This window comes from Pristiophorus japonicus, chromosome 8 (assembly GCF_044704955.1).
Source record: "Pristiophorus japonicus isolate sPriJap1 chromosome 8, sPriJap1.hap1, whole genome shotgun sequence".
NCBI lineage: Eukaryota > Metazoa > Chordata > Chondrichthyes > Pristiophoridae > Pristiophorus > Pristiophorus japonicus.
Window position 1 is genome coordinate 91,659,812 of NC_091984.1, and position 18,935 is coordinate 91,678,746.

The 18,935-nt window shown below is 43.5% G+C and overlaps 1 protein-coding gene across 5 annotated transcripts in view; it reads right to left on the reverse strand.

The window, feature by feature from the left end:
* Positions 1-1,415: 1,415 nt before the first annotated feature.
* Positions 1,416-18,935, reverse strand: part of atg4c (autophagy related 4C, cysteine peptidase) — a 92,700-nt gene continuing 75,180 nt past the window's right edge. For 3 of the 5 annotated variants that reach the window (XM_070887062.1, XM_070887059.1, XM_070887060.1), the window contains 3 exons: positions 17,014-17,090; positions 11,348-11,467; positions 1,416-2,731 (listed from right to left, as the gene is read on the reverse strand). In XM_070887062.1, coding sequence (XP_070743163.1) covers positions 2,552-2,731; positions 11,348-11,467; positions 17,014-17,090 — 377 coding nt within the window. In that variant the 3' untranslated portion in view covers positions 1,416-2,551. Of the gene's footprint in view, positions 2,732-6,403; positions 6,640-11,347; positions 11,468-17,013; positions 17,091-18,935 lie in introns of all 5 variants that reach the window. The other 2 variants (XR_011594073.1, XM_070887061.1) reach the window with 2 other exon arrangements.

Here is an 18,935-nt window from a genome sequence, read left to right on the forward strand (position 1 = left end):
CCAATTCATGTCTCATACCGTCAAAGTTACCTTTCTTTAAGTTCAGGATCCTAGTCTCTGAATTAACTGTGTCACTCTCCAACTTAAATGAAGAATTCTACCATATTATGGTCACTCTTCCCCAAGGGGCCTCGCACAAGATTGCTAATTAATCCTCTCTCATTACACAACGCCCAGTCTACGATGGCCAGCTCTCTAGTTGGCTCCTCGACATATTGGTCTAGAAAACCATCCCTTATACACTCCAGGAAATCCTCCTCCACCGTATTGCTACCAGTTTGTTTTGCCCAATCTATATGTAGATTAAAGTCGCCCATGATAACTGCTGTACCTTTATTGCACACATCCCTAATTTCCTGTTTGATGCCATCCCAAACCTCACTATGATTGTTTGGTGGTCTGTACACAACTCCCACTAGCGATTTCTGCCCTTTGGTGTTCCGCAGCTCTACCCGTACAGATTCCACCTCATCCACACTAATGTCCTTCCTTAGTATTGAGTTAATCTCTTCTTTAACCAGCAACGTTACCCCACCTCCTTTTCCTTTCAGTCTATCTTTCCTGAATATTGAATACCCTTGGATGTTGAGTTCCCAGCCTTGGTCACCCTGGAGCCATGTCTCTGTAATCCCAATTACATCATATCCGTTATCATATAGATCCCATGTTCAGTTCCTAGTCTGAGGTGATTTTGTTGATTTCATCAAGCACAGCAAGGGGAATGTTGCAATTGGCCTCAGCACCCTGGGAAAGAAAGATAGAATGCTGAGGATGCTCCCATGCCTAAATCGCTATCCAGAGGTTCCTGCTGAAAGGTGTGACTGCATGAACATTTAATTTAAGGACAGGATTGATCTTGCATGTGAAGAACATTTCCCCATGGTCAAATAACTTGGCTAGGCTTACACCTGAATCTTTTGAGAGTGGAGAATTTTTTTCTAAATTATCTGTCGAGCTATGCCAACAAGGATATATCGATATAATTAAAATTTTTGCATCTAATGTGCGATGGCAGGATTTTTATCTCTCTAAAGTATCACAAGTACATTGAACAAAAAAATTACGATTCGCTCAATTATCCCATTAACTAGAAGCAAACCAATCAAAAACCATGAAATAAACATGTAGGAAAAGTCTGCAATCAACCAACCAATCACATCACTCAATTATGTTGTTTCTAAAACTTTGATTTGGTTGCCCCAGTGTCATCAACCCCAAAAGTGGCTTCTGTTTAGAGGGCACAACTAATAAAAACCCAAATTATAAAAAGCAAAGGATACTTAAATTAAATAATAACTTTTGCATCTTGTGTAGGTGACTGATGTATCATGAGGAATGTAACTTTCTCCTGTAGAAGTTACAATGTCCAAAGTGAACAGTGACATTTCACATCAGAAAGACAATCAACAACTTGCATTTGTATAGTGCCTTTAATGAACAAACCAAACCAAAGGGCTTTACAGAGAAATAGGAACAATGGACGCTGAAATATAAGAGAAAGATTAAGAGAGGTGAATGCTAGGTTGAAAAAATGGGTTTTGAGAGGTATTTAAAAGGATGACAGAAAACTAGAGAGGTGGAAGGATTTAGGGAGAGTGTTGCAAAGAGTAGCATTGAGGCAACTGAAGGCTGTCAACAATGGTGTTTTAAAGAGGAGGAATATACTGGTAAGAATCAGAGGAATGAAGAGTGTGTAACTGTTAAAAGACTGGAGGAGGTTACCGAGGTAAGGAGGAGCAGTGTCATTGAGGTGTCTAAAGAGAACAACGATCTTAAGTTGGGGACAGGGAGCCAGTGCAGGTCAACAAGGATGGGTGAAGGGCAAGTATCACCTAGTGCAGAACAGCTACATTTTGGATAAGTTGTATTATTGAAGGAGCTAAGGAAGATTTTTCCCCACAGACGAATGATAAGAGTGGTGGAATTACAGGAGGGGAGGGAATATGGATGGTAAGGGAGATGAGGAAGTGGGCACAGGTGGCCTTATCAACGATCATGACCTCTGGTGCGAGAAGGCCACAAAAGATAGCAAGGTCAAGGAGGTAGCCATGCCAATGGATGGGGAGTTCATGTTGAGGGATGTTATGAGATAGGATGAAAGAGAAATTCTTTGGCTGGTGCTCATTACTGATTCTGTAGTCAGTCCTGTCACGATGTCCCCCTGAACAATCATTTCTCTAGTCTCAAGTGGCTAGGATATAGCTTGGAGAGCCAGAGAAAACAACGATGCATGAAGGAAATGATAGAAGAGAAAAGATGTTCAGATGTGGAAAAAAACCCGAATATTTACATAATTTTATTTATAGTCAATTACAGAAAAAAATTAGTTTATTTTCATTATTATATATAGTCAGAAACTATCTACCATATCAGGGAAGATTACATTTTGTAAATGCAGTAACATACCTACTTTGTACTTTTGAAAAGTATTTGTAAATCAACAGCATCAAGCTATATAATTACATATTCTTTGTACACCAGTATTAATGGGCACCAGCAGCAGATGCCAGCACTGACAGGGAAGGCCCGTCGCATTTACCGTGAAATTCCGTTACAGTAAGACAAACTCCTCATTACTCAACCTCTCTGCTTTCCTCCTTTGAGAGTCTAAGAGCTGTACAGATGATTCAGTTTTCGGCATGCAAAGTTTATCAATATCATAATCTCTAGCATGTCCATTTGAAAAAGTAAAGAGTGGATATTTCTCCTTGGAAGACGGTGAATTCAGAACCTAAAGTTTAAATAGAAATAAAATATCTTTCAGAATTATATTTACATTTGCAAATCACTTCATTTAAAAAAAAATTCTTAATATTTCACTTTTGACTTCGATACTCCAAGTTGGCTGTGTTCTGCTACCTCTACCAAGGATGTTGCTGTTCATGCATGTCCTTAGCTAGGGAGTATCAGCAGGCTACAGCACCCAAACCTGATCCTTTTCAATCCCAATGTCTCCACATATGCACTTTTCAGCAGAATGCAGAGATTGTAATTTACAGCAGGAACCCTGGCTAATATTTTACTTTCTGCACAAGGTCAACTATAACACCCTACTACTGGCCCGGCTGAAATTAGTCATTTTAGCGTAGACCAGTGACCAATCTTGGGATCTTCCTGGTCTGCATTGCTCAGCATCACACCAGAGAATATTACCAACTGAGCCACTGGGGGAGCCAGTGGTTACATTTTAACAATGTTGCAAACAGACAGTTGGGTTACATCTACTCACCTCACCGTTGAAGGACAGAAGATAGAACTTCATAAATCTGTAACTGTACTCATACTCACTATGTTACACACTGACCTCTGACGAAACTACAAATGATTGAAGAGAGCTGATGGCAGCCTCACCTCCTTTCTGACATTATGGCCCAGAAATCCCAGTTGGCCGCTTCCTGCGGGCAATCGGGTAAAATACTTGAGGCCAGTTCGTTAGATATATTCAAAAGGGAGTTAGATATGGCCCTTATGGCCAAAGGGATCAAGGGGTATGGAGATAAAGCAGGAAAGGGGTACTGAGGTTGAATGATCAGCCATGATCTTATTGAATGGCGGTGCAGGCTCGAAGGGCCGAATGGCCTGCTCCTGCACCTAATTTCTATGTTTCTATGTTTAAAAAGATGCGCACTTACCTGAAGCTGCTGCGCCCACGTGAGTTCCTGGTCCTGAGGCCTCCACTGACTGCGCATCGCAGCGCGTGCACGTCAGGATGTGCGCAGGGCTGGAGCTGCAGTCACATGGCTCTGGGCAGCCAATCAAGGTAAAGTATGTTGTCATTCATAATAATGGGAACTCCACACAAAACATTAATTAAAAAAAAAATAGAAAAAATACACTATATATTGAACATTAATTTAAATTAGTTATTTATGTATTATTAAAAATAAATATTTTTCTGAATTTTCAAAAAAGCTTTTTTTTAAAATTATGCTTTAAAATAAATTTAATGTAGTGGGCAGGGTTTTTAAAAATAAAATGTGTTTTTAAAATTTTATTTTTTTTGTTTTAAGTGTGTTTTAAAACTCTTATGCCTGTAAAAGTAGGCTATGTGCCTGCTTTTATCAGGCGCAAGAGTTTTCAGGACATTTGCTGGGCAAGATAGGGATAAATCCCGCAATCTTGCCCATGCAAATGTCCTCGCTCTTGAGATATGGAAGATCTGTCAAGCTCCAGCTCGATAGATCGGAAAAGCCGGCTTTTGCGATGCCTTCCCGGATCTGTACACACTCAGTACGGACCCAGGAGACCGGAATTTTCTGCCCCTATATCGTTAAAGGTTGCCCGATTTGTTTGTAAATTTCAGTATCAACAATTGGTCTGTGCAGTGAAGCATTGCACTATCGGTGTAAGAATACCTTTTTCAGGCTATCTCCCTATTGACAGCGAACTGTAAATTTTAGTGAAATTTTCAGTGTTATATTGCACATTTGGACATCAAATCTGCAGTATTAATGGAGCAAAAACTGTGAACCATGAAAATTTATCATCATCATAGGCGGTCCCTCGAACGAGGATGACTTGCTTCCACATGAGTTCACAGATGTTTCAATGAAGGACTCGATGTTCCAGACCTGAACTCCAGTTGAAGGGGTGGAAGAAGGACTCGATGTTCCAGACCTGAACTCCAGTTGAAGGGGTGGAAGATGCCTGTGCGTGGATTTTTTTTAAAGTGTGGTGACCGTTGCACATCAGCCACCACACGGGCTTGACAGAGCTGGGCCTTTATCCAGTGGCAAGGGTTTAACCAGGACGACTGGAGACCTGCTCTGCTGCACAGACCTGGAGCGCACACATATCGCAGTGTGGGCTGGCCTGTGCTGCCCCTGGGCCCTCGGCTCTTTTGGGCCCCGTACCCTCATTTGCCATTCCTCCGCTACGATCTCTTGCCGCTTCTCTGCCACAAAACACTCGCTGCACCTTCGCCGCGATCACCCACTGCACCTCCGCACCAAACATTCACTGAACCTCCACCACGATCACCCACCGAATCTCAGCCACGATCCCTTCTCGCTCCTCTGCTTTACCAGTGCCCCGCCGATGCGCCTGCCGACGCTCCAAACAGCGACCTGGGTCCTGATGACGTCACCCAGTCGCCGACCTCAAAGCCATCGCATACTTGGAGCAGTTATAGAAACATAGAAAATAGGTGCAGGAGTAGGCCATTCGGCCCTTCTAGCCTGCACCGCCATTCAATGAGTTCATGGCTGAACATGCAACTTCAGTACCCCCTTCCTGCTTTCTCGCCATACCCCTTGATCCCCCTAGTAGTAAGGGCTACATCTAACTCCCTCTTGAATATATTTAGTGAATTGGCCTCAACAACTTTCTGTGGTAGAGAATTCCACAGGTTCACCACTCTCTGGGTGAAGAAGTTTCTCCTCATCTCGGTTCTAAATAGCTTACCCCTTATCCTTAGACTGTGACCCCTGGTTCTGGACTTCCCCAACATTGGGAACATTCTTCCTGCATCTAACCTGTCTAAACCCGCCAGAATTTTAAACGTTTCTATGAGGTACCCTCTCATTCTTCTGAACTCCAGTGAATACAAGCCCAGTTGATCCAGTCTTTCTTGATAGGTCAGTCCCACCATCCCGGGAATCAGTCTGGTGAACCTTCGCTGCACTCCCTCAATAGCAAGAATGTCCTTCCTCAAGTTAGGAGACCAAAACTGTACACAATACTCCAGGTGTGGCCTCACCAAGACCCTGTACAACTGTAGCAACACCTCCCTGCCCCTGTACTCAAATCCCCTCGCTATGAAGGCCAACATGCCATTTGCTTTCTTAACCGCCTGCTGTACCTGCATGCCAACCTTCAATGATTGATGTACCATGACACCCAGGTCTCGTTGCACCTCCCCTTTTTCTAATCTGTCACCATTCAGATAATAGTCTGTCTCTCTGTTTTTACCACCAAAGTGGATAACCTCACATTTATCCACATTATACTTCATCTGCCATGCATTTGCCCACTCACCTAACCTATCCAAGTCACTCTGCAGCCTCATAGCATTCTCCTCGCAGCTCACACTGCCACCCAACTTAGTGTCATCCGCAAATTTGGAGATACTACATTTAATCCCCTCGTCTAAATCATTAATGTACAGTGCAAACAGCTGGGGCCCCAGCACAGAACCTTGCGGTACCCCACTAGTCACTGCCTGCCATTCTGAAAAGTACCCATTTACTCCTACTCTTTGCTTCCTGTCTGCCAACCAGTTCTCAATCCACGTCAGCACACTACCCCCAATCCCATGTGCTTTAACTTATCAAATCAGTGCTAAATTATGAAAAGGAACCCCAAATCATGCTAAGTACTAGCAGTATCTGACACTAAAAAAAGTGTTCTCAAGTTAACCCTCTGAGCACCACAGACATGTTTACTGACTGGAGGCAGCACTTACTGGTTTTGGCATGACTTCCAAGTTAAAAATTGATTTTGCAATCTCTGCAATCTTGGCTTTTCATTGGCAGGAAAACCACATCAAATACTGCAGAAAGATTAAATGGCTTCCTCGATGGGCCGAATGGCCTCCTTCTGTGCCGTAATGTTGCAGGGCTACGGGCTAGAGCAGGTAATGGGACTGACTGGATTGCTCGACAGAGAGCGGGCAAGGACTCCTTCTGTGCCATAATGACTCTATGAGTACAAGGAGGGATAATGTTTTAGTTACATAGGATGTCATTTGTGACCGGCCAAGGCATCTCAATGCTGAGAAGCACAGGAGCTGGACAGGAGGAATTAGAACAAGCCGTTTTGAGAGATGGACAGAAAACAGGGAGGCAATGATGCATTCAAGGATCTTAGAAACATAGAAATTTACAACGCAGAAGAAGGTCATTTCGGCCCAGCATGTCTGCGCCGGCTGACAAAGAGCCACACGGCCCTTCGTCAGCAGCCCTAAAGGTTACATACAAACCCATGAACAATAACGGAAAGGCAAAGAGCACCCAGCCCAACCAGTCCACCCCACACCACTGCAACACCCCTTATACTAAAAACATCTACACTCCACTCCAACTGGAGCCATGTTGGGTTTTTAGAGATGAAAGGTTTAAGATGAGGCAATAAGCTGGAGTGAATGAATGAGCCAAGTTGGGTTTTGAAGGAGAGTTTGATGACCAGTTTTGAAAGGGCGACTGAGTGTAATTTTTAATCCAACTCATCGGGGCTGAAACCCACGGGTTAAGGTTGAACATCAATTTTACACCTCGACCAATATTGGTCTACATTGAAATATCGGGCGGGATGTAAAACCAGCGCTGCACCCAATCCAGTCAGTTTCCCCTCGAGTGGGTTAGTTTAAAGTTAGTCCCATTGTTTCTGAGAAAAGGGAGCCATTAACAACGCCACCTAACTGGGGGCTAGGAAGAAAAATTGCGTGGTCAGGAGATGAAAGGGAAAGGGATCAAGGAAAAGTAGGTGGATCTCATGGAGGAGTTAGGGTGGAAAAGCATGGGGGTGGAATGCTGTATGCTCACACCCATTAGGAACTGTGTTGAGACATGCTCCAAATTCATTTTACACAAAACCATTATAGCCAACAGAGAGGAGATATTTATCCCTTCTTACTGGGCTGTATTTGAACTCAAGTACCAACGGTGAAAGTACAGCATCCAACTTACTGCACCACCCAATCCCCGACAATAAATTACTTAAAGTAGATGAAGCTATTTTTCATATTAAAAGTTTGTGACAGATTCTTACAGCATGATCAGTTAGAAAAAAAACAAAAGGTAGAAAAGGAGCACATAAAGAATTAAGTAGGATACATTACAAAGCATTCCAAGGATAGGTTTATATCTGCTAAATCAATAGTTTTTATATTTAAAATTGCTAATTCTAATTTTTATGCAGAATAGAATCTTCAAGATAAATTAAATTTCCAGTTAAGCACATTTTTACACTCATTAATAACATCATTTTTTTCCCAATTCAAACTAACTTTAATTTGTGGCTCAAATGAAATAATTTATCAGAACTGCACACAGTGTAAAGCTTCATTTAAGTCACAGCACTAATGTAGGTGATTTGCTAAACTTCAATTTATTTTACTTTCAATATTGCCACCTGCTGGTGACAATATTGGACAGCTATTTGGAAAATGCTGCAAGGCCAAATGTACAATGCTATAGAAAATGGTTTATTCAACCCTACTCATTGACAGGAATGCTTTTTGCAATACTGCATGCAGTTTTCAACATACTGCCTTCAAAAGAGCATTGATATGTTGGTGAGAAGAGAAACAATAATAGACGATAGGAATAGGACCCAAAATAATTGAACTTGAGGAGGGGAGCTGAATCCATTAAGATTATGATGGGAATTGACAAAGTTGACCCAGGCAAGTTGCTTATTGTCAAATACCAGTGGACACAAATTAAGAACAGGTAAGTTATGAAAAGGGAAATGATGCAGAACTTTTTCACTGAAAAGGCAATAAAGGTGTAGAATAAATCATCAGAGAAATTTCTTGAAGCAAATAATATAAATGCCTTCAAGAAGCAATTATGAGAGTTTCTAGAGAGAGAAGGATAAGGGGCATGGTGAGAAGGTGGAGAGGTCAATCAAAAGAGGACTTGCTTGTTGGCCTCTTGATCTTCTTCTGTTCCCAAGAATTCTTATGTTCTTATGAAATTGAAATACAACCGTGAGATTATCTCAACTCTTCACCTTTTGCCTCCAGCTTCTGACTGAGAGGATAACCTGCCAATGTCTTCTCAAACACTGCCAGTATTACTCTGCAAGTAAATGAGATCCACTTGACAACTATACTCCTATGAATTTCCCTGCTCACCTTGCTCCCCTCCACCACCCGATAAAGCGTAAACAGCAACTGTCCAACTAACCAGATTTTAGTTTGTGCAGTCAGCTTGACTTTGGTTTCTGAAATTTGTTCATTTTGTTTAAAGCATGCTAATACTGGAGCACAAATATATTAAAATAAAGTATTGGGTACCCCAATGAGTTAGCACACTGGCTTTTTACTTGTAGGACTCAAGTTTGAATCTACACTAAACTGAAGGAAGAAGCTTTCTTCGGTCTGGTGGCTATAAAATTCCGAAGTAAAATGTGTTTGAGCAATTTTAAGCTTGTGGGTGCAGGACCACAAAACATAACTGGCACTCAATTGACAGCATCACTCAGAAAGGCCAAAGATTGGCTAATGAAAGAAACAAATTGTCACAGGCGGTGTGAGCTGTGAGGAGGATGCCAAGAGGCTGCAGGGTGACTTGGACAGGTTAGGTAAGTGGGCAAATGCATGGCAGATACAGTATAATGTGGATAAATGTGAGGTTATCCACTTTGGTGGCAAAAACATGAAGGCAGAATATTATCTGAATGGCAGCAGATTAGGAAAAGGGGAAATGCAACGAGACCTGGGTGTCATGGTACATCAGTCATTGAAAGTTGGCATGCAGGTGCAGCAGGCGGTGAAGAAGGCAAATGACATGTTGGCCTTCATAGCTAGGGGATTTGAGTATAGGAGCAGGGAGGTCTTACTGCAGTTGTACAGGATCTTGATGAGGCCTCACCTGGAATATTGTGTTCCGTTTTGGTCTCCTAATCTGAGGAAGGACGTTCTTGCTATTGAGGGAGTGCAGCGAAGGTTCACCAGACTGATTCCCGGGATGGCAGGACTGACATATGAGGAGAGATTGGATCAACTGGGCCTGTATTCACTGGAGTTTAGAAGAATGAGAGGGGATCTCATAGAAACATATAAAATTCTGATGGGACTGGGCAGATTAGATGCAGGAAGAATGTTTCCAATGTTGGGGGAGTCCAGAACCAGGGGTCACAGTCTAAGGATAAGGGGTAAGCCATTTAGGACTGAGATGAGGAGAAATGTCTTCACTCAGAGAGTTGTTAACCTGTGGAATTCTCGACCGCAGAGAGTTGTTGATGCCAGTTCGTTAGATATATTCAAGAGGGAGTTAAATATGGCCCTTACGGCTAAAGGGATCAAGCGGTATGGAGAGAAAGCAGGAAAGGGGTACTGAGGTGAATGATCAGCCATGATCTTATTGAATGGTGGTGTAGGCTCGAAGGGCTGAATGGCCTATTCCTGTACCTATTTTCTATGTTTCTTTGTTTCTATGTCACCCTACCTCAGTAGACTATACTCTTCTGAGGTTGGGGCTGCAGTACATTGTTGGGGCAGAGTAGAGAGCTTTAGTCTATATATAACCATATTATACTTGACCTAGAGCGGCTAAATGCTGGCACTAAATTCTCAAAATGGAAAATGTACTATTCTGCAGCATCGATATGGGAATCCTGGATTATTTTTCTACTCCCTAGCATCAATACAGCAAAGCTTGCTGTAAATGACCCCCACCACTGCCCCAGCTGACAGATACTAACCCCCATTGAATCTGGGATCTTGCAGGTCTGTGGTGGCTCAATACCACACCATGTTTGCATTTTCCCATTAAGCCACCACGGGAGTTCCTTACCTCAAGTGTAATAACAGTTTTTATGTATTTCCAGAGAAACTTTGGGCTCAATTTTGGCCAGTAGTTGCTCCGTTTTTTGGGGAGTAGGCAGGTTTTTCTGGCATAACTTAAAAATCCCCGGTTTCCCCAATCAATTTGCACCTGCGTAACTCACTTAGTTACGTTTTTTTTAGGCTAGTTTTTTTTCTCAAAAGGGGGTGTTATCAACAACCTACGCCAGTTCTGGCAATTTAGACAACTTTGGCCAGCTAATAGTTACTCCATTTCTACTTTGGCCAGCATATGTGGCCACTTGAGAAAACCCTTGCGTAAAAAGAAATCAGCGCAGGTAAGGAAATCAGCGCAGGTAAGTGCAGCAGATGCCCGGACAGCAGCAGCAAGAAAGGTAAGAGGGGGAGGAAGAGAGAGGTGGAGGGTGGGAGAGGGGGTGGGGGGGGGCGGAGACCACTCGGCCTGGGCTAGGGGCAGGGGAGCAGACAGGGAGGCCACTCGGCCAGGATTAGGGGCGGGCAGAAGAACTGACAGAACTCACCGGCAGGCAGAAGAATGCAAGAGATCGCACTGACAGGCAGGAGAAGTCACAGAACACATGCAGGAGAACTGACAGAACAGCAGGCAGGAGAACTCACAGGTGACCATGGCAGCCCAATCTTTTTGGTGCAGATCAAGGCACCACCCCCCTCGGGTTAGGCCATGCCAAAATGAAGAGATCCTAAGGGGAAACTTACAACATATTTTTTTGGCGTACTCGGGCCACAAAAAAAAAAATTGTGCGTAACTATTCAAGTACGCTAAAAAAATGCTTTGGGGGAAATTGAGCCCAATGTAGGAGCACTTATCTCAGTGGTTCCTCCCAGCTTATTCCATCAATAATTCTTACCACTTACCTTAGTTACCTCATCAATTATTTTTTCCAAATCATATTCACTGCGTGAATAAAACCCTATTGTGCAACTGGGATCCATTTTACCAAATGACATTTTTTTTGGAGAAGGACAGTGATATGACTGAAAGTACAAAATAGCAGAATTAGTCCATCAGCAAAAACAATGCCACCTCCACTGATTCACTAACATAGATTAGTCTAATACATCAACATTCTTTCCTTAACATGCATTTTTCTAGGCAAAACTCACTCCAAATAATTACAGCATCCATTCCATGGTTGTCTCATTGTACAACACTATGTAAATAAACTTACATGGGGCAATGTTATAAATGGGAAATCAAGGGGTAGAGTACAGCGAGAGTTGGACACTATTGGAGTTTGGGTTTCAGTCCAGTCAGGCTGATGGAATGAAAGCTTCCTTTCGTTCTCCTCACTGTAAGGATCCTACATGAACTGAGTCTTAGTTAGTCTCAACCCACTTCCTGTTTTGTGTACGTCCACAGTATTCAATTGCATCTAATTTACCACCAATCTCATTCAGAAAGGACATAGGATGGCTACAGTGGTAAATGGAAATATCACACTGGTGGAGTAGGCATGCTCATGTGAAGTCGGAGCTTGTAGAGGGAGGTTTTTTTTATTCGTTCCGGGATTGCAGGCGTCACTGGCCAGCATTTACTGCCCATCCCTAATTGCCCTTGAGAAGGTAGTGATGAGTCGCCTTCTTGAACCGCTGCAGTATTTGTGGTGAAGGAACCCTCACAATGCTGTTAGAGAGGGAGTGCCAGGATTTTGACCCAGCAACAATGAAGGAACAGCTATATATTTCCAAATCAGAATGGTGTGTAATTTGGAGGCGATAGTGCTCCCATGTGCCTGCTGCCCTTGTTCTTCTTGGTAGTAGAGGTCGTTGGTTTCGGAGGTGCTGCTGAAGAAGCCTTGGCGAGTTGCCACAGTGCATCTTGTAGATGGTACACACTGCAGCCACGGTGCGCTGGTGGTGGAGGGAGTGAATGTTGAAGTTGGTGGATGGGCTGCCAATCAAGCAGGCTACTTTGTCCTGGATGGTGTCGAGCTTCTCGAGTGCTGTTGGAGCTGCACTCATCCAGGCAAGTGGAGAGTATTCCATCACACTCCTAACTTGTGCCTTGTAGATGGTGGAAAGTCAGGAGGTGAGACATTTGCCGTAGAATACTCAGCCTCTGACCTTCTCTTGTTGTCACAGTATTTATGTGGCTGGTCCAGTTGAGTTTCTGGTCAATGGTGAACCCCAGGAGATTAATGATGGGGGATTTGACGATAGTAATGCCATTGAATATCAAGGGATGGTGGCGATATTCTCACTTGTTAGAGATGGTCATTGCCTGGCACTTGTGTGGTGCAAATGACACTTGTCACTTATCAGCCCAAACCCAAATGTCATCCAGGTCTTGCTGCATGCGGGCATGGACTGCTTCATTATCTGAGGAATTGCGAATGGAACTGAAAACTGTGCAATCATCAGCGAATATCCCCACTTCTGACCTTATGATGGAGGGAAGGTCATTGATGAAGCAGCTGAAGATGGTGGGGCCTAGGACACTGCCATGAGGAACGCCTATAGCGATGTCCTGGGGCTGGGATGATTGACCTCCAACAACCCACAACCATCTTCCTTTGTGCTAGGTATGACTCCAGCCAGTGGAGAGTTTTCCCCCCGATTCCCATGGACTTGAATTTTACTAGGGCTCTTTGATGCCACACTTGGTCAAATGCTGCCTTGATATCAAGGATAGTCACTCTCACTTCACCTCTGGAATTCAGCTCTTTAGTCCATGTTTGGACCAAGGCTGTAATGAGGTCTGGAGCCAAGTGGTTCTGCCGAAACCCAAATTGAGCATCGGTGAGCAGGCTATTGGTGAGTAAGTGCAGCTTGATAGCACTGCCGACGGCACCTTCCATCACTTTGCTGATGATTGAGAGTAGACTGATGGGGCGGTAATTGGCCAGATTGGATGTGTCCTGCTTTTTGTGGACAGAACATACCTGGGCAGTTTGCCACATTGTCAGGTAGATGTCAGTGTTGTAACTGTACTGGAACAGCTTGGCTAGAAGCGCGGCTAGTTCTGGAGCACATCTTCAGCACTTCAGCTGGGATGTTGTTGGGGCCCACAGCCTTTGCTGTATCCAGTGCGCTCAGCCGTTTCTTAATATCATGTGGAGTGAATCGAATTGGCTGAAGATTGGCTTCTGGGAGGAGGTCAACATGGATCATCCATGTGGCACTTCTGGCTGAAGATGGTTGCAAACACTGCAGCCTTGACTTTTGCACTTGCATGCTGGGCTCCGCCATCATTGAGGATTGGGATATTCATGGAGCCTCCTCCTCCCGTTAGTTGTTTAATTGTCCACCACCATTCACGACTGGATGTGGCAGGACTGCAGAGCTTTGATCTGATCTGCTGATTTTGGGATTGCTTAGCTCTGTTTATAGCATACTGCTTCCGCTGCTTAGCATGTATGCAAGTCCTGTGTTGTAGCTTCCCCAAGTTGGTACCAGATTTTTTTAGTTACACCTGGTGCTCTTCTGCACTCCTCATTGAACTAGGGTTGGTGCCCTGGCTTGATGGTAACGGTAGAGTGAGCGATATTGCTGCTGCTGATGGCCCATAGAGCCTCATGGATGCCCAGTTTTGCGCTGCCAGATCTGTTCTGAATCTATCCCATTTAACATGGTGGTAATGCTACACAGTACGATGGAGGGTGTCTTCAGTGTGAAGATGGCACTTCATCACCACAATGACTGTGCGGTGATCAATGCTACCAATGCTGTCATGGACAGATGCATCTGCGACAGGTAGATTGGTGAGTACGAGGTCAAGTAGGTTTTTCCCTCGTGTTGGTTCTCTCGCTACCTGCTGCAGGCTCAGTCTGGCAGATATGTTCTTCAGGACTCGGCCAGCACTACCGAGCCACTCTTGGTGATGGACATTGATGTCCCCCATCCAGAGTACATTCTGTGCCCTTGCTACCTTCCTTGCTTCTTTCAAGTGGTGCTCGACATGGAGGAGTACCAATTCATCAGCTGAGGGTGAGCGGTAAGAGGTAATCAGCAGGTTTCCTTGCCCATGTTTGACCTGAAGCCATGAGACTTCATTGGGTCTGGAGTCAATGTTGAGGACTCCCAGGACCACTCTCTCCCACTGCATACCAGGGTGCCACCACCTCAGGTGGGTCTGTCCTGCCCGTGGGACAGGTATGATTCTGTGAGTATGACAATGTCAGGCTGTTGCTTGATTAGTGTGTGAGATAGCTCTCCCAATGTTGGCACAAATCCCCAGATGTTAGTGAGGAGGACTTAGCAGGGTCGACTGGCCTGGGTGTGCCATTGTTGTGTCCTTAGCCAGTGCCGAGGTCAATGCCGGGTGGTCAGTCCAGTTTTATTCTTATTATTGTTTTTCATAGTGGTTGTGTACAACTGAGTGGCTTGCTAGGCCATTTCAGAGGGCAGTTAAGAGTCAACCACATTGCATAAGAACATAAGAATTAGGAACAGGAGTAGGCCATCTAGCCCCTCAAGCCTGATCCGCCATTTAAAAAGATCATGGCTGATCTGGCCGTGAACTCAGCTCCACTTACCCGCCCGCTCCCCATAACCCTTAATTCCCTTGTTGGTTAAGAAACTATCTATCTGTGATTTGAATACATTCAATGAGCTAGCCTCAACTGCTTCCTTGGGCAGAGAATTCCACAGATTCACAACTATCTGGGAGAAGAAATTCCTTCTCAACTCGGTTTTAAATTGGCTCCCCCGTATTTTGAGGCTGTGCCCCCTAGTTCTAGTCTCCCCGACTTGTGGAAACAACCTCTCTGCCTCTATCTTGTCTATCTCTTTCATTATTTTAAATGTTTCTATAAGATCACCCCTCATCCTTCTGAGCTCCAACGACCCAGTCTACTCAATCTATCATCATAAGGTAACCCCCTCATCTCCGGAATCAGCCTAGTGAATCGTCTCTGTACCCCCTCCAAGGCTAGTATATCCTTCCTTAAGTAAGGTGACCAAAACTGCATGCAGTACTCCAGGTGCGGCCTCACCAATACCCTGTACAGTTGCAGCAGGACCTCCCTGCTTTTGTACTCCATCCCTCTTGCAATGAAGGCCAACATTCCATTCGCCTTCCTGATTACCTGCAAACTAACTTTTTGGGATTCATGCACAAGGACCCCCAGGTCCCTCTGCACCGCAGCATGTTGTAATTGCTCCTCATTCAAATAATATTCCCTTTTACTGTTTTTTTTCCAAGGTGGATGACCTCACATTTTCAGACATTGTATTCCATCTGCCAAACCTTAGCCCATTCGCTTAACCTATCTAAATCTCTTTGCAGCCTCCCTGTGTCCTCTACACAACCCGCTTCCCCACTAATCTTTGTGTCATCTGCAAATTTTGTTACACTACACTCTGTCCCCTCCTCCAGGTCATCTATGTATATTGTAAACAGTTGTGGTCCCAGCGCCAATCCCTGTGGCACACCACTAACCACCGATTTTGAACCTGAAAAAGACCCATTTATCCCGACTCTCTGCTTTCTGTTAGCCAGTCAATTCTCTATCCATGCTAATATATTTCCGCTGACTCCGCGTACCTTTATCTTCTGCAGTAACCTTTTGTGTGGCAGCTTATCGAATGCCTTTTGGAAATCTAAATACACCACATCCATCGGTACACCTCTATCCACCATGCTTGTTATATCCTCAAAGAATTCCAGTAAATTAGTTAAACATGATTTCCCCTTCATGAATCCATGTTGCGTCTGCTTGATTGCACTATTCCTATCTAGATGTCCCGCTATTTCTTCCTTAATGATAGCTTCAAGCATTTTCCCCGCTACAGATGTTAAACTAACCGGCCTATAGTTACCTGCCTTTTGTCTGCCCCCTTTTTTAAACAGAGGCGTTACATTAGCTGCTTTCCAATCCATTGGTACCTCCCCAGAATCCAGAGAATTTTGGTAAATTATAATGAATGCATCTGCTATAACTTCTGCCATCTCTTTTAATACCCTGGGATGCATTTCATCAGGACCAGGGGACTTGTCTACCTTGTGTCCCATTAGCCTGTCCAGCACTACCTCCCTAGTGATAGTGATTGTCTCAAGGTCCTCCCTTCCCACATTCCCGTGACCAGCAATTTCTGGTATGGTTTTTGTGTCTTCCACTGTGAAGACCGAAGCAAATTTTTACAACAATACCTTTATTGATACTAGCATTTTATTCCAGATTTTTTTATTTTTTATTTAACTAAATTTAAATTCCACAGATGCTGAGATGGGATTTGAACTCATGTCTCCAGATTATTAGTCCAGGTCTCTGGATTACTCGTCCCATAATTTAACCACTATGCTACCATTCCCTTTAATCTGCATGTGCCTGAAATTAAAATATGTTCCATTCCCCCATCATGAACATCCCTTACCAAGTTTACAAAAAATAAATTAATGAAAAAAGCAAGTGCTCGAAAGCTACTCCAACTTCTACATTACTGACAAGTAATTTTGACCAAGATGGAATTGTGTTTATATTAGGAATAAAGTGTACATTAGCACAAAACTAAATCATTTTAATTCACATCAAAACAGAGGAAAATAAAGTCAGCATTTTAGACCAGATACAAAACTTTACCTCAAGTGGGAAATCCTTTGTGCTGACATCCACAAATGATTGGCAGTAATGAGGATCCATGTAAATCAAACTGTCATCTTGAAGGACAAAACAGAAGATAAGAAATTCAACAACATCTAATCAGACATCATCTTCCAATCTCATCTCTACAGTATGTATAATGAGTAAAATAACACCCAACACATTAGCTTGCCAACACACTATTATTTTCAGACAAGATTGCATTCTGAACTGTCAAACTGCGCTGTCCAAGCAAAATTTTTACATAGCAATTTCAATCATTTAATATTTTGCAAAAGTTTCTTTAAAAAGTCAGTAAAGGAACAGAGTATAGCTGAGTTCCAATCATTTGGCCTCAATGCTCTCTTTACTGTGGAAGAGAAAGAAAATCAGGCACTTTCCAGTGACTTGTGGTGAATAGGTTGCGTGCAGGGATGTCCAGAAAGAACAGGCTCTTTCTCAGCTGGCTAATGTGTAGAGAATGGCATTGGAGGCAAGAGTCAGCATGTTACAAGTTTAGGATCTTGCTTTAGATAGTCTCTCAGGTACAGTGATGATAGTCACTCTCGTAAGTAGTCTCCAAGCATCTTAGTTTAGGGATGCAGCAATACGGATATCCAACTTTGTAGACGATACTAAAATAGAAGGCACGTAAATAATTCTGAGGGCCAACGGAAGCTCCAAGGATGAGATGGTTGAATTGGCAAAAAATGTTTTTATAGATGGGGGTGGGGGGGGGGGGGGGGGGGGAGAAAGAGTCCAGAATCAGGGGACATAGATATAAGACTAAATGCAAGAGATTTAGGACAAAGAGCAGGAGAAGCTTATTTTTACACAGAAAGAAGGCTTTGGAATGCAATCAGATTTAGTGATTGAAGCAGAGACCATGTCAACATTTAAGAATAGATTAGATAAGTGGTTGAAGGGATATTGGAACAAGACAGGCACATGGGATTAGGACTATTGCTCATGTGGAGGATAAATACCAACACAGACTGGTTGGGCCAAATGACGTGTTGTAATTTTAATGTAATTCAATGTCCAATATCTAACTGTTTGATAGTGCAATCTAAGGGTGTAACATAGAAAGAGGAGGCGGCCATTCAGCCCCTCGAGCCTGTTCCACCATTTAATGAGATCATGGCTGACCTGTATCTTAACTCCATTCACCTGTCTTGGATCCATATCCTTTTATACCCTTTTCTAGCAAAATTCTATCAATCTCTGATTTAAAATTAATTAAGCTAGCATATACTGCTTTTAGTAGGAGTTTCACACCTACCACCATTTATGCGAAGAAATTGTTTCTTAATATCTCTGAACGGCCTTGGTCTGATTTTAAGAATATGTCCCCTTGTCCTAGACCCCCCCAACCAGTAGAAAAAGTTCCTCTATCTACCCTATCAATTCCTTTTAAAGTCTTAAAAACATCAATCAAATCACCCCTTAACATAAGAACATAAGAAAGAGGAACAGGAGTAGGCCATACGGCCCCTCGAGCCTGCTCCGCCATTCAATATCATGGCTGATCGAATCATGGACTCAGCTCCACTTCCCTACCCGCTCCCCATAACCCCTCATCACTCAAGAAACTGTCTATTTCTGTCTTAAATTTATTCAATGTCCCAGCTTCCACAGCTCTCCGAGGCAGCAAATTCCAGAGATTTACAACACTCAGAAGAAATTCCTTCTCATCTCTGTATTAAATGGACAGCCCCTTATTCTAAGATCATGCCCTCCAGTTCTAGTCTCCCCCATCAGTGGAAACATCCTCTCTGCATTCACCTTGTCAAGCCCCCTCATAATCTTATACATTTCGATAAGATCACCTCTCATTCTTCTGAACTCCAATGAATAGAGGCCCAACCTACTCAACCTTTCCTCATAAGTCAACCCCCTCATCCCCGGAATCAACCTAGTCA